Source organism: Fusarium falciforme, chromosome 1 (genome assembly GCF_026873545.1).
Source record: "Fusarium falciforme chromosome 1, complete sequence".
NCBI classification, from domain to species: Eukaryota; Fungi; Ascomycota; class Sordariomycetes; order Hypocreales; family Nectriaceae; genus Fusarium; species Fusarium falciforme.
Genome location: NC_070544.1, coordinates 3,811,287 through 3,825,960, shown reverse-complemented (window position 1 = coordinate 3,825,960; position 14,674 = coordinate 3,811,287). Strand labels below are relative to the sequence as shown.

Sequence of the window (14,674 nt, the reverse complement as noted above, 5' to 3'; positions counted from 1 at the left end):
TCGTGGAAGAGAGTTGCGCGGCGGTCGCAGGCGCAAACGTTCAAGGCGGGAGGTTTTGGGCGCAGGCAGGATCGATCGCTTTCTGTACGTGGGACAAGTTGGGGGAAGCTGTGGATTATCCCTGTTCGGTCGCGTCGGAGTTGTCTTGTGCGAGGAAGAAGAGTAAGTAAGAAAGAAAACAAAAAAAGAGGCAGAGATGTCTGGAGGAATCGAGAGCCAAGAGAGGGGAGCGGGATGGAAAAAGAAACCACAAGCACCGAAGGAAGGGACGAGGGACGTCACGACAGTCTAAGGACTTCCTTTGGTGGCCCTGGTTGGCTAGGGCCGATCTCTCAGTGAATGAGGGTGAGAGAACTAACAACCCAGGCATGGAGGGAACCATTTCAACTGGTCAGCGCTTCAGGCCCTTCACAGGTCAATTAGGCACCCTCTGATGTCTCCTAGGGGCCGCCTCTTTAGCGACTTTTGGCGCCATGAACCACCTACAAAGCAATTCCTCAGCGGCGGGGAAGTGAATCGAGGTGCCGTGATCACCAACGAAAGACCCCTGCTTGGTGGATGCCTCAGCAACAAAGCTCATCTGATTACACAGAAACCAGCCTTTGTCAACAGGGTCACGTCACGTTCTCTTCTCTTCGCTTCTCCCGAATTCACGCGAGTCCGCGAAAAGAAACCTGAGGCGCGTCCAAGTCACGCGCATCGCCGCAGCCTACGAGAGAAGCCCCAGCCAACGTCAACGGTCAGCCGCCATAGACAATGCCCGGCCTCGAGACTCGCCTTCAGAGTTGGCCTGGATAGAAAAAGTCACTGGACACCAACGCCTGCCAGGGAGTCTCAGGTTCGCCCAGGCCCCACAGTCTCCACCGATCGAGAGGCCACCAGGGACTTTGGTCGATGGCTTCATCCGTGACAAGCCAGCCTCTGACAACCACTCGCTCAACGCCGTAACTAACGTTGAGAACTCAATTGCACGGCCTGGGAAACACATCTTACTTGAACTCAGCCAATCCATCTTGATACTTTGGCTCATTCTTACCAACACAGACAACGCCAGTATTCGAAATAAGATATGCCAGATTCAACATGCATCTATCTTGTTTATTGCTTTTCCTAAATAAATGCAGATGCTTCCTATGCCCACCATGATATGCAAGGCTGCTTCTCGATCGTTGTCGTCAAATCATCCGCTCTACTCTTACATCCTCCAAACGCCCGTGTATGCATGCATCAATGCCTACTCCATATAGTCTTCCCATGCTCATGTTATTCTCCATCAACATCCGCGTACTGCATCTAGCTAGAGACCCCATCTTGTCAATTTCGCTCCATCATTCATAACTTAAAATGCCTGCCCCTGGTACTGTGGGTGGACATTGCGCGGCGCCTGTTGAGATCCGGGCGCCGGGCCATACTGACCCTGTGGCGGCGCGAACCGGGGGTCAACCTGCTGCGGTGTCCGGAGCGGCCGCGAGAAACTGGCTGGTTGTCCGTAACCTCCCGCCTGCTGGGTTCCGCCATACGGCATTCCCCCAGCGCCATACTGACCGCCTCCGCCTCCTCGACCCATAGTGCTGTATGCGCCGCCCATCTGCTGCTGCTGATAGGCTTGTTGCTGGTATGCTGCTTGCTGTTGAGCCATTTGCTGCTGCTGTGCCAGCTGCTGTTGCATCATTTGTTGCTGAGCCATCTGCTGTTGCGCCATCTGTTGTTGAGCCAGCTGTTGCTGGTGCTGCTGAGAGACCTGTTGTTGGTATGCCATGGCGGCCTGCTGTTGCTGTCGCTGGTTGATCGCATGCTGTACTGCCTGGCTGCTCATCCCCTGCTTTATCTGCTGCTTCTCCCGTTCTCGGGCTTCGATGGCGGCGACCAAACCTGAGCCAGACGAGGCTTGTCGCTGGTGACCCAACATAGCGGAACCTTGGGATCCCTGCCGTTGATGCCCGGGCACACTGATCAATGGCGCCCCCGTCAGACGAGCAACCTGCTCCTGCTCGCGAGCGCTAAGATGAGTGGGTGCATCTCCCGAGCTGGCAAAATTGAGAGCCGAGTTCGCACCGCGTGACCCAGGACGGGAGAGCAATTCAGCTGAACTACTTCGTGAATGCCGACCTGGGCCACCTTGGAGGCCCTGAAGCATGTCGTAAGAACTGGTGCGCTTCATTGATCCGCCGGGCGTAGTAGGTCGACCTCCACTCAGCGTGTTGCTAGAGGCGCTGCGAGCATGGGCCGCTCTCTGCTGTACAAACTGCTCAGCACTGAGGCCTTGGGAGGTGGACGGTGCGGCCGATGCACCTGGCTGCCATGCCATCGTTCGCTTCATGTCTTCGGAATCCTTGCGTCCATGAGATCCCTGGGATCCATGGGATCCAGATGACTTGTGCGCTGGCGGTGTTGGCCGTTGGTCCGCAGGAGAATAAGGCCTTTGAGCCGGGTTTGATCCAGGAGTCAGAGCACTAGGTGCTCTGTTGTGCTGTTGCGTGGCGCCGTAGTTAATGGTCGGCCCAAAGTTGATCTCTGGGATGTCATAGCCGGCGTCTCGTGGCATTTCAGGCTCGTCACTGCCACCAACTGTCTTGAGAACTCCAGCGCGAGGTCGCTCCATAGACTTCTTGGTTTCATTAGACTTGTGGGTGCTGGCATAGTCGATGCTGTTCACAGAAGAGCTGTCGTCGTAATGGCTGCTCTGGCCGCTCCTGTTGCTGCCCTGTCGTTGAGGTGGGGGCGGCCTTCTGTCAGAGGTTGGGGTGCCCACAGGTCGGCGGCCTTGATCAAATGCATAGTGGTCGATAATCTCATTGGCTGTCACGACACTGCTGGTCGACATGGTTGACGCCTTGGGTTCTTCAAAGGTCGGCGCTTCAAAAGTCGGCGCTCTCTCGGGCACAGGCTTTCGATGGGCCATCTGCATGGGAGGTCCATGTGGCCCGGGGGGCCCCGGGGGTCCAGGAGGTCCAGGGGGGCCAGGAGATCGGCCGGGGCCTGGCCGAAAGTTGCCGTAAGGACCAGGAGGTGGTGGGCCATGGCCTGGCGGTGGGGGTCCGTTGCCTCGGGCCCGGGGATCTGAGGGTCTCCGGCCGTCGGGTCCGGGGCCTCGGGGGTCTGAAGGCTTCCGTCCATCAGGTCCGGGACGACGAGGATCGGAGGGTCGCCGTCCATCAGGTCCAGGTCCAGGGCGACGAGGGTCCGAAGGTCGCCGTCCATCGGGTCCCATGTCGGGTCGACGGTTGGGGTTTTGCGGATGAGGGGAGCGTGGAGGGCCCATGCCTGGGGGCATGGGAGACCGCTGACCGTCCGAGGTTCCAGGTCGGGAGTTCGGCCCACGCGCATAAGGGCTTGGAGGTCCGTAGGGGGACTGGGCTAGGGGGGATCGAGATCGTTGTTTTTGGAGATTGAGCGGTGGTGGGAGGTTGTTGGAGGAGGGATCCTGGTTTGGCGGACTTAAAGCTTCACGCGAGCGGTTGTCGTTAGCAGATATCCCTACGGAGTTGGCGTGTGATTGAGGTACCGATGGTCCAGATCTCGCAGCGTCCACCTCGCCTTCTCGTGGAGAAGGATTCGAATCATTTGGTCCGCCCAAGCCTCCAGCCGTAGCCAGCTGGGCAAGCGTGGAGCTAGAAAGCCTGCTGTTAGCCCGCCGGAGCTCAGGAGAGTGGTACGCTTTGCTGACGGGCCGGGCCTGGGGCCCATGGTTGAAAGCCGGGGGTCGTGAAACGGGCTCCGGAGTATGCATCTTTCGCATGCCATCCAAATCTCTCAAAGGTGGAGAGCCTGAAGCACCCCGGTTGTGTTCATAACCATTGCCGAGCTCAGCAGGGGCCTGGTTTTGATATTGGCCGCCCACAGGGGTTGGGCCACGCTGGGGCGAACCAGAATAGGGGCTGTTGCCATTGAAATCATGACGAGGAGGAGGAGGGTCGGCCAGATGGTTAGGGTCAGAGGAGTTGCGGCCATGACCTTGGCCAAAGGCCACCCGTGATGGGTCGGCAGGTGCAGAATCCGTTCGCGTGCGCTCAGTCAGTGAGAATGAACGCGAGGACCTGGTAGGACCTTGCTGGTCTTGGAACCCGATTCTCTGTTTCGCACCGTCTCCAAAGCTTAGTCTGACGCTCTTCCGACTGTTACTTCGGGATCGTGTAGTCGGGGCATCATCCATGGCATTCATCCTTGTCCCCGTCGCTTCCTTCAGCTTCTTTCTCCACTCTCTCTCGCCCCAGTTAGAGCTACCATCTTCGAGAATCAGGTTGGAGACGTCGAGGTTTTCGAGATAACCGTAACGTGAACTCTTGGGCATGGCAAACATCAGAGATCGGGAGTCGAGGATGCTGGCAACGAGCTTTCCCGGACGGCCGTACAGGCCAAAGGTATCCCAGGTGGGGAAGAGGAACCGGAGCAACATCTCAAAGCCAGTGACGGCTGGGTGAGTCTCGGGCATGATGAAAACGAACCCCTCGGTAGACGACGGTGGGTCGGTGTGGATAGCAATGTTACCCTCGATTTTGAGCAGCGTCGAAGCCTCGATCAGTGACTTGGCTTGAGGATAGATGGCATATGCCGAGTAAGCGTCCGTGATTGTCGCAATCGGCTGAGCCTTCTTTTGCTTCTTGCCGTCCTTGCGCTGGTCGTAAAACTTGATATCTCCCTTCAGAGTTGGGACTGGAGAACGGTCATATGGCGACCTCTTCTTCATCTCCTTCTGGAGCTTTGCGTACTCCTTCTCGTCGGGCGGTGTGATGACACACCAGCATCTTCTCCAAGGAACACCGGCACCGAAACGGACCCTAACCCATTCTTCGGTCTTGAACCGCGACCTCTCCATGATGACGCCAATATTGTTAAGTGTTTTACCCTTGCCAGCAATGAGGGCACCGGTATAGGCCTCTTGCATTGTGGAATGCTCAAACATGGCGAGCCGGATTCCAGCGGTCCATTGTAGCAGTGAATGCCGCGAGTTGAAGTGAAGGAGATAGCGGTTCCTTCCGGCTGTTGAGATGCTCAGGATGTTCTGTAGGGGCTGTTCATCGCTAGATCTCGTGGGCAAAGATTCGATCTATTGCGGTCGTGTTAGTCTTTCGCAGGTGACAATTCACATGCGTTAAGGGACGAGGCCAATTACCATCTTAATAGACGCATCTGTCAAGTTGATAAACTTGGGCAGGACCTCGCCATCCTCGCCGGCGGCATCGAGCTCGGCAGCGTCCCATAGTGACAGGACGGTTCCCACGAGCTGGGCAAAGCATTCGGTCCAGGTTCTATCAGGGTTCGGGCGGCCCTCTGTCAACTAGTTAGCTCGAAATGCACGTGTGAATGGGCCGCCTCAAGTGGAGGGGGCTTGGCGGTAGGGGCTCTGTGGGGGGAGGGGACAAGAGGGTGTGCGAGATCAAGCATACGTGTATTCTGATCGTCGAGCTTGAGGAAATATCCTTCCTGGTACAGCTTGTTGGAGTGGCTGTTAAGGAAGGAAAAGATGGGCTGAAGCTCCGGAATCGTGTCCTCTGTGATATCCATGATGGGCGGTTGGTGTGCCAGGACCATAGACGGGGGTCGTGATGAGCTGCGTCGACGAGGGGGCGTATCAATGGGTGAACCGCTCACAGGCGTGCCATAATCCGGTCGTGACGGCGGTGTAGTTGGTCGAGAGATGTCGTTGCTGACTCTATGATCGGGGAAGGGCTCGTTGACAGATGTCGTCTTGCGGTGTCCGTACGGCGAGCCGGAGGGGGGAGAGGACGAAGGAGGTGGTGTCTTTGTGCCCGCAGAGAACTGGGACATAAAAGAAAGGACTAGATATTCAACCAACAGGTTAGCACCAGGACGGGATGAGGTGAGATAATATGGCTTCCCGGGGGGCCGAGACCAGAGGGAGGGAGAATGGAGTCCGGCCGGGTCGGGTGTCCCTTGGGCTCAGGGACCCTGCTGAACGGGCTGCCAGTCCCCTGAATGTGCTAGCCCAGGGAATTTTGGACCGGCGCCAGTGGAACTTAACCCAGCCCGTGGGACTTGTGTGTTCCCCCGCCGTAGCGAGAACGACGCACGCCCAGAAGACCCGACTTCCCCCCTGCGGCGGGTGTCGCAGGCGGCGGCGGGGAGCGTCAACTGCCCGTCCAGTGGGCGCCGGGCAGGGACCGCTAGTGCCACCGGGTGGGCGCTCTCTCGTCTCGGCGCGCACGTCCACCATCTGCTGATGGCGCATGCGAAGAGGCAGCCCTGGCGGGCGGACAGGGCCTGAGCTGGAATGGGATTCTTTTACGAATGCACGAATACGCACCTCGATTTCGACCCATGTTGACGAAGCGGCCGGTTCAACCGGGGCAGATCTGTGAGACAGGAGATGAAAATCGAGGCTGTTAATCCTCGTTCGCTCGGCGGGAAGGGAGAGACAGTCAATTGATCCGGCTGTGCGCAAGGGATGCCCAGAGCAAGGGGAACGCCGAGAGATGAAGGGGTTGCGCCAGCCACGACGATGACGATGTGTGTTGTCGTACACGGATGGACAAGTGTCTTTGATAGTTAACTATTGCTTGTCCTCGATGATCGGTCAAGTCAGGGCGAAACCGAAACCGACAGACAAAAAAGTAGAGAGAGGCCAAGCAGCCCTTGCGTTTTTGGGACGTGGCTGGATGATTAACGTTATTGTACGTTGAGACTCTAGACTCCCTTTGGGGCTCGGCGCCGGTCTGTATCCATCAAAAGGTGGTGCTCTGGCGGATGCGTCGGACGACTGGCATGTCAGTTCTTAGCCGTGCCAAGGGTAAAAGGACATCCAGGTCGCAATCTGGCAGTCGGGACGCAATGGACAGGCGAGAGCGACTGCGATACACGGCAAGACAGGCGACACAGGGCTTGGCTCTGCTGCAGCCGGTTAATATAATCACTGAATACGCGGGACGAGGTGGCCGGCGTCGGGCTTGGAGGATCGTCGTCGGGTCGGTGGTGGTGGGGGTAGGAATACGTCGTCGCGGTGCGTCGGTGCGTGCGTGCGTGCGTCCTCCGGAGCTGCGGGCTCCCGTAGCTTAAATCTGTTGGAGGAGGCTGGCAAGACCCAGAGCCAGAGGTTTTTTCTTGGAAGGTGAAAGAAGGAGGGTTGTCCCAAACCAAGGTTTTCTATGTCGCGATGCTCGGCCGGCGCGGGGGTCCCTCTTTTAAATCTTGCGAGCTGGAGCACGAGACGCGCGGAGCGAGCGGGAGGAGGGTCCAGTCCAGCTGCGTGCGTCTTTCTTGCTTGCTTGCTCCGTCCGTCGATGGGATGGTCTGCCTTTGAGTGGTAACGGGCCAAAATGTTGGTTGACCAATATGGCATACGTCACCGACGAGCGGCCGCGGGCTGGGCGAGAAGTCTAAGTGCACGTCCAGAACCGAACGCCCTCACTAAAAATGACCCTCTTTTCACCGAGTGGGCAATAGCAATGTCGGTGAGTCGAGTGACAGACTGGCTGGATGCGACAAAGGATGGTGAAAGCAGGGGCCGGGCCAGAAGCAGACAACTAAGAGGTTCACAAAGGAAACGGCAGAACGAGGCCGGAAGAGGGAGGGGATGTTACATGTGTGGGAGAATCACCAGAGAGGATCATTGTTTCTCTAAATACTTTTTGGTCGTCGTGTCAAATACGCCTCTCATGAAACGAAAATAGTCACGGAAACGCAGAGCAGGTACGAGATCGGGTGTGTGCCTTCCCTCTCCGAACGACAGAGGCGACTGAGTGGACGGCAAAGAAATCTCATGTATAAGCGGGCTGTTTTCCTGTATGCGATTCGATTGTGAGAGAGATGCCGCCCAACCATCCCAGCACTGGCCCCAGTTATCCATGATCCAAACAAGATCCAGACGTGCGTGGTGCAACATGAGAAGACGGCGCGCGTCTGCGCATCTTGGCGCCAGCTTTTCCAGGTTTCATGACGGTCTTCGAGACGGCTTTTCCCTGGCCAAGCACGCGATACACCAGCAGCCAAGCCATGGCACGGCACGACAGAAGATGGTGAATGGCAAAAAGCCTTTCTCTCTCGCTCCTGTCTGTCTCACAGAGTTGCCGGTTGTAGGTTGGTTACCCTGCCGCTGCAGTCGTTGCCGCCGCTCCACTGAGGCCGTCGTCTTCATCATCGCCCAGAACGAGAAAACGAGAATGCTTGCCAGCAGTGGCTGGGGTCCCAAGAGGCCCCCCCAGTCATGAGGTGGAGTCCCTCCCACGATGGATGGCATGGATTCGCCGTCACTGACGCCAGTTCCCAATCGTCGGGGCTGTCGGTCGTTCAATGCTACTACTGCCGTCCCCACGCACGAGCTTCAGCGATCTAGAGCCAGCCACTCCGGTTCGTCATCAGTTGTGTCGCATGTTTCGCGCTGCTACCGTCGAGTCCGCTTCACTGGGCTCGCTGGCTCACTGCCGCGCTGGTCGAAACCGCGCCGAGCCGGGGTGGAAGCCGGCTCTCGTATTGCTCAGTGGTGTCCTCTGCCAAGCCTCAACATCATGTCTCTCGGTGACGCTGCTCCACCATCCCGCTGTCTGTAAGTGCGTCTCGAGGCGCCTGAATGCCGCTAGAACGTCCACTCAGCGCGACAAGGGGTCCTGCAAGGCGAAAAAGCGGGCTCTAATAGTGCTTCTATATCCGCTCTAGCTACGGGTCATGTAAAGCTTGGCACACCGTCGAGCAGCCTTTTTGTCAGAATGCGTTTCTCGTCTTGCGTCAGGATATTGGATCTACCTTGGCAATTCCACGAATACTAGACTTTGAAATGAGGTGTGCCTGGCGGCTTTCTCCTCACCTATTGACTGAATACCCAACTATGCAAGCATAGGTACTATCTCCAGGCTCTTCGACAGATAGATTTTCACGTTCCACGTCGTCACTTCTACTGGGGTGGTCTGGACCACGAGCGGCCGCCAATCCCACATCCTAGCCTGCGCAAGGGCTTCCATGGAAACAAACCAGGGGTCCTCTCACACAGAAACAAACCTGGAGAAGGTCAAGACGACGATTCAGAGTCAGAGGAAAGTAACTCTGTCCCGGATTCCAAATTGTGGAGGCTGTGCGTACTCTCACCACTTGGCAAAGGCTGGATACGCAGTCCAGTCAGTACATGCGGCATGACCGGAGGGAACCCTTGGTGCCCTCCGCGTTGTTGTTCACCCTGAGTCTGACGGGCGTGTCATGCATCATGCGGCGTAGAAATGCATCCAAGATCACCGCATCTTGGTGCTCTAATTCCCACACAAACATGTCAGGGCAAGATTAATCGCCAACCCACCCGGCAACATCGGCTTCCCCTTAACCATGCATGCTCACTCAGCCGCCAACGATCCGCCCAGAGTTCCAATCACGACAACCCTGGCGTATACGCTCACCGGGCGGTTAACATCAAAGGCCAAGAGCTTGCGCGTCAAACAATGGGGAACTCGTCAGTCTTGATTGTAATCGGCAACACCTTCAAAGTCTGTACGTGCTAATACGGTACAAGACGGCAACCCCCCCGTGCCATCAGCCAGGTTCCACCTTGTTTGATCGTCAGGCATTTGAGAGCCGACAACTCACTCACCCTCTGGTTCAACCATACTGTACGTGCTACGTATATGATACATACGGGCGCTCATGCTTGCTGGGATCACGTTTGCACGGAGGTCGGCATGATCGGGTCACCCGACGCTACTGGTGCAAGGTAGAGAGAATTTCAAGATGGCACCAAATTGGGAAATGGGCCTCCTGGCTCCAGTTGAATATCACCATTTATCCCAACCCCTTACGTCATGTCTTGTAGTTGCTGCCAAGTGCCAAGTTGCGATAGTTCTCGTTCATTTGAACCAGGGCATTACTATGTAGTATGGCAGAAAAATATGTGTGCTCGCCTGGACTTATACGAATATTCGTCAATAATACGATGCAACAAAACTGCCCCCAATTCTTAAAGTTTTCGCTTCATTACGAAAACTCTCTCAGTAGCATTGTTAATTTGTGGCAGAAGAACTTATCCGTCTGCATGTGCCCCCAATATTTTCCTGCCTACCTACCGTTGAAGCGCATGGAACTATGGGCTGTAGTGTGCAGTTATGGGACCCTCCTGGTAGGAACTATCAGGGACTAGGATAAGACGTGATGATAGGAGTCCCAATAAAATGCGTCATCTGGCAGTCTTCATTTCGTCGATGTTGATGGCTTGCTCAAGGGAGTGGAGGACACCAATATCATTAGGGCGCCCTGTGGTCGAGTCCTCTATTCTTGGCATTGGATCCAATGCTCGATCCTCCGGATCTGGTTCAAACAAGGTGCGGCACTCTTCTACACAGACACACCTTATTTGTGATCTTCAGGTTGGGCGTTTCATGACGTGTAGATGCTCACCTTTTGCGGTTGGCGACAACACGTGGTGCCTCCAAATCCAGACGGCTTGTTGTTTGTTGTGGTTTTTGTCTTTGACCACAACAGGACTGTCACTTTGAGTCAGGCAAGATCATAACAGTGGCGCATTGCTGCTTGTGACCCCCTCCACCATGGTCGCAAAACGCATCCATCATTGACATCATAGAGGCTTCTTGGCTCTGCCGGTTGTCCAGCTTCCCCAGATAACCATCTCCCTCAACTGTTTCTCAGCTGTTGAGAATATGGGGTAGCTCTAGGTTGGGCGAGGCGACGCCATGTGCTGCTCTGATTGGGCGCTGCACCCTCACGGACGATCCCCGAAGCTCAACTTTTCGAGGACAGCTTCTTACAAAAGCAGCAGGTCGACCGCAGGCCACAGAGGAGCCCGTCCCCCTTCAGGGAGCGATAGGGGAAATTTTTACCATGAGCCCCTCGGCTTAGCCGTCCCCTTCTCGGTTGGGGTCAACAAGGGGCTCGGTTTCTAGCGGGAGAGGGCAGCATGTTGCTAGTGTTTCTGAGCCATTGGTCGCCCTGACTCAAAAGTTGTCTCTCTGTTCTGGATGACGCCCTTTTTCTGGTGCGGTGCGGTATCGGGCTTATCACGTGTCCTTGTCGGTGATCTCAGCTACCTTGCCTGGTATCTCGCGAGTTGGTCGCCCAGACCACTCCTCGGATCGCTACCTATCTGTGGTCATCTCTCTTGCAGAGAGCAAAGCAGCAATCCCATCACAGGTTGCGGCCAGCAACTCCACGGGGCTGCGCCTGGCTTTCACAGCTGGAATGCCCAGTCCACCATCTTCAACTCTGGCGGCCCTCCCGACAACCTTCCTACCATCGCTCACGGTGCGACGCCTGGCACACACGACGACATGGCGACCATGTCGCGAGAGGTGGTTCGCTTCCGCAGCGACACCGCTTTCACATAACCCTCCCGTTTTGCCCTTTCGATTCGAAACTGGCATCGGCCTGTTCGCCAAACGAACGCCCCGCCCGTTCCCCCCGCCATTTCTCTCCCCTCCGTCTACGTCCTTCACAGATCCTCTGAGTACGCATCACCAGAGCCGCGACCGTCGCGCCTTTGTCAACGGGGAGCTTATCAGGGGCAAGACGAACGGCGACGATGCTGTCTACGCCAGCGATTATTTCATCTGTGCCAACGACGGTGTGGGAGCCTGGGCGACCCGTCCGAGAGGGCATGCTGGGTACATTGCCGGACAACTTCCGAGGTTATCATAACTTTTACTGACCTCGGTGCAGACTCTGGTCAAGACTGATTCTTCATTTCTGGTCGGCTGCTATTGAGGAGCAGCGCATCCGTTGTCTCTCATCGGAGCCTCCTCAAGAACCTGACCCCGTTGCCACTCTACAGACCGCGTACGAACAGACCCTCGAAGCGACAACGTCGCACGACTGCTTAGGTACAACGACGGCCTGTGGCGCGCAGTTGCACTTCAAAACCTGCCCAGACGACGAGGCGCAAACATCGCCTGTTCTCTACGTAACTAATGTCGGCGACTGCAAGGTCATGGTCCTCCGACCAAGTGCCGAGAGGGTGATTTACAAGACGGTGGAGCAGTGGCACTGGTTCGACTGCCCGCGGCAGCTGGGGACCAACAGCCCCGACACGCCCACCAGCAATGCGGTTATGGACAAGGTCGACCTAGAAGTTGGCGACATTGTGCTTGCGATGAGCGACGGGGTAATCGACAATCTCTGGGAACATGAGATTGTAACAAGGATACTCAAGAGCGTGAGGGAATGGGAGTCTGGGGAGCACGCAGAGGCGCACCAGGGTGATCGCACCGGTGGTCGCAATGGAGGGATGAGGATAGCGGCACAAGATCTTATGGCTGCTGCAAAGGAGATTGCCGTGGATCCTTTCGCTGAAAGTCCATTCATGGAGCATGCGATCGAAGAAGGCTTGGCGAGTGAGGGTGGTGAGTACTGGCGCAGTTTGCTTTGTCGAAGACAGCCCGACTAACATGACCAGGAAAACTCGACGATATCAGCGTTGTCGCAGCCCTCTGCGTAAAAAACGAGATCTGACGTCAACAGTCTCTTTGCTGGACAACTGAGACGCTCTACAGGGACTTGCAGTAGACTTGGGAGAGTGTCATGTCATGTGGAATGATGCTCCGACTACAGGGTATACAGATAATTGAACGGGCGCAATACGGGATCGGATAGTACTTATAATGAATGATGCTCCAGGCGGATTTAAATTACATAGAAAGAAGTATACTAAGATCAAGATATAGCATAGGTATACAAACCAGAAGAGAGCTGCAGCTTGACATGATCATGGCGAACCGTCGGTGTTGGTGGGATAGCGGGGCATGCAAGAGAGGAGCAACCATGGATGGACCCGCCTCTTATCGCACGTGCCGCAGATTGGCCGGTCGAGCTGATAAGAAATTTATTTTCTGTTGCTCGTCTTCAACGCCGTCGCATCCAGCTTGTTGAACCTCAGTCACCTACCTTGTGCCCTATTCCGCCAATCGCGTATCGAAAATGAGAGGCAAGAGATCGAAGCAGTACCGGAAGCTCATGGAGCAATTCTCCATGACTTTTGGCTTCCGTGAACCGTACCAGGTCCTCGGTAAGTTGTCGCGACTTGCGCCTGAGAAGATGAAGCTTACCCAAATTCAGTCGATGCCGAGATGGTGCAAGACTCTTCTCGCTTCAAGATGGACCTTGAGCCAGCATTGTCGAGAACGGTCCATGGCAAGGTTAAGCCCAGTACGTCTGCCAGCAAAACGAGTCCCGAACGAGTCCTAACAACCCCAGTGATTACGCAGTGCGAGATTCGAAAACTCTACGCCAAAAAGAACGAACCCGGTGTGAGCGCAGCCATTGATCTAGCCAAAACCCTGGAGCGAAGACGATGTGGTCACCATCCCGACGAGTACCCCGAACCGTTGAGCACGCAGGAATGCCTTCGATCCGTTGTCGACCCCAAGAACACGAACCAGAACAAGCACCGCTATGTGGTTGCCAGCCAGGATCAGGATGTGCGAAGAATGCTACGGGGTATCAAAGGCGTCCCTCTGATCTACATCAAGCGAAGCGTCATGATTCTGGAGCCAATGGCCGACGAGAGTGTCCAGGTCCGAGCCCGTGAAGAGAGGAGCAAGTTCCGGGCCGAGCTCAAGAATGCTCTGGGCAAGCGAAAGCGAGAAGACGGGGACTCAGACGATGAAAAGGACAAGGCTCAGGCTGGCGATGGAGAGGCTCTTTCAGCAGAAGAGCAAAAGAAGAAAAAGAAAAAGAGTTACGGCACCAAGGGACCGAACCCACTGTCAGTCCAGAAGTCCAAGAAGAAGCAAGAAGGACAGTCGCGAAAACCAGCAGGATCCGAGAAGAAGGAGGACACACAAGAAGCCCCTGCCAAGAGAAAGAGACGGCGGAAGAACAAGGCTACCACTTCAACGGCCGATCAGGGAGAGGCCAAGGCTGAGCCTGTCGAGGCCGCAGGGGAAGCAGAGAGTTGAGGCATGAAGTGAAGGATCGGTTGTGGCAGGATTCCAAGACAGGAATGTTGCTGGAGGGGCGCATCACAAGCGAAGAACGTGTTCATATTGGCCTACTAGGAGGAGTATTCGCTGGTACAGATACCCGAGGAATATAGCACAGGCGAAGAGAAGGCCAAGGGGCGTAATCAAAAGGATATAGATTTTGTCACGAGCGTGTAATCCTAAAATGGAAGTCAAGATTATCTCATATGCCAGCCAACAGCTAGAGCTTATTGCCCACACTAAACGAACGGCTCTCGGCAAGGACTCATTACCTCGGGCATTTAATGAAAAAGACATCAAGGGCCGCGTGAGGCATGTGAGTGCGAAATTGGCCGGGGCTTGCAAGTGATGGCATGGAGTCGTGAACTGAAGTGATGGATTGGAGACCCATCATGCCATGCCATCCATGGATCCATCCTGGATGCATGCCCGCCCCCCCACTGCAAAACTCACGAAACGTCCACTAAGCAGCCACTGGAAGTCCCGCCAGCCGCTACCATCCGCCAGGACCACCCGCCGCCGACTCAGCCATCCGATGGGCCCACCCCACCTAATGTCAAGTCATCCATCCTTCTTGGAGTCCCGTCAATATAGGAGGTTTCTGAGAGAGGGACGAGGGTTCGTAAGTTCGCCCTTCTTTCTTACAGCAAGTCTGCTCAATCCCTGACATCGGGGGGTGGTCTATCTGGTCGATTCACCACCTACATCATCCTACTTTACTCGCCAATCGGCCCCCAACCCTGACGAGAGTCTTCTGTCTCGCAGCTACCGCGAGGGCCAGGGTCCGTCTTCAGACTACAGCGAGTCCTCTG

At 55.9% G+C, this 14,674-nt stretch overlaps 3 protein-coding genes across 3 annotated transcripts; 2 read left to right on the top strand and 1 right to left on the bottom strand.

Annotated features, from left to right (window-relative positions):
• Nucleotides 1–1,339: 1,339 nt before the first annotated feature.
• Nucleotides 1,340–6,281, bottom strand: NCS54_00107500 (Hypothetical protein; the record flags this gene model as incomplete). Its single annotated transcript, XM_053146710.1, has 4 exons — nucleotides 1,340–5,047; nucleotides 5,114–5,271; nucleotides 5,388–5,780; nucleotides 6,266–6,281. The coding sequence occupies 4 exons, from the start codon at nucleotides 6,279–6,281 to the stop codon at nucleotides 1,340–1,342; spliced, it is 4,275 nt and encodes a 1,424-aa protein (XP_053002685.1).
• Nucleotides 6,282–11,127: 4,846 nt separating this feature from the next.
• On the top strand, nucleotides 11,128–12,393 carry NCS54_00107400 (Protein phosphatase; the record flags this gene model as incomplete). The annotated part of the gene is made up of 3 exons (XM_053146709.1): nucleotides 11,128–11,549; nucleotides 11,605–12,284; nucleotides 12,338–12,393. The coding sequence occupies 3 exons, from the start codon at nucleotides 11,128–11,130 to the stop codon at nucleotides 12,391–12,393; spliced, it is 1,158 nt and encodes a 385-aa protein (XP_053002684.1).
• A 465-nt stretch (nucleotides 12,394–12,858) lies between these two features.
• NCS54_00107300 (Hypothetical protein) lies at nucleotides 12,859–13,838 on the top strand (the record flags this gene model as incomplete). Its single annotated transcript, XM_053146708.1, has 3 exons — nucleotides 12,859–12,946; nucleotides 12,997–13,086; nucleotides 13,135–13,838. 3 exons carry the CDS (start codon nucleotides 12,859–12,861, stop codon nucleotides 13,836–13,838), a joined length of 882 nt encoding a protein of 293 aa, XP_053002683.1.
• Nucleotides 13,839–14,674: the final 836 nt, after the last annotated feature.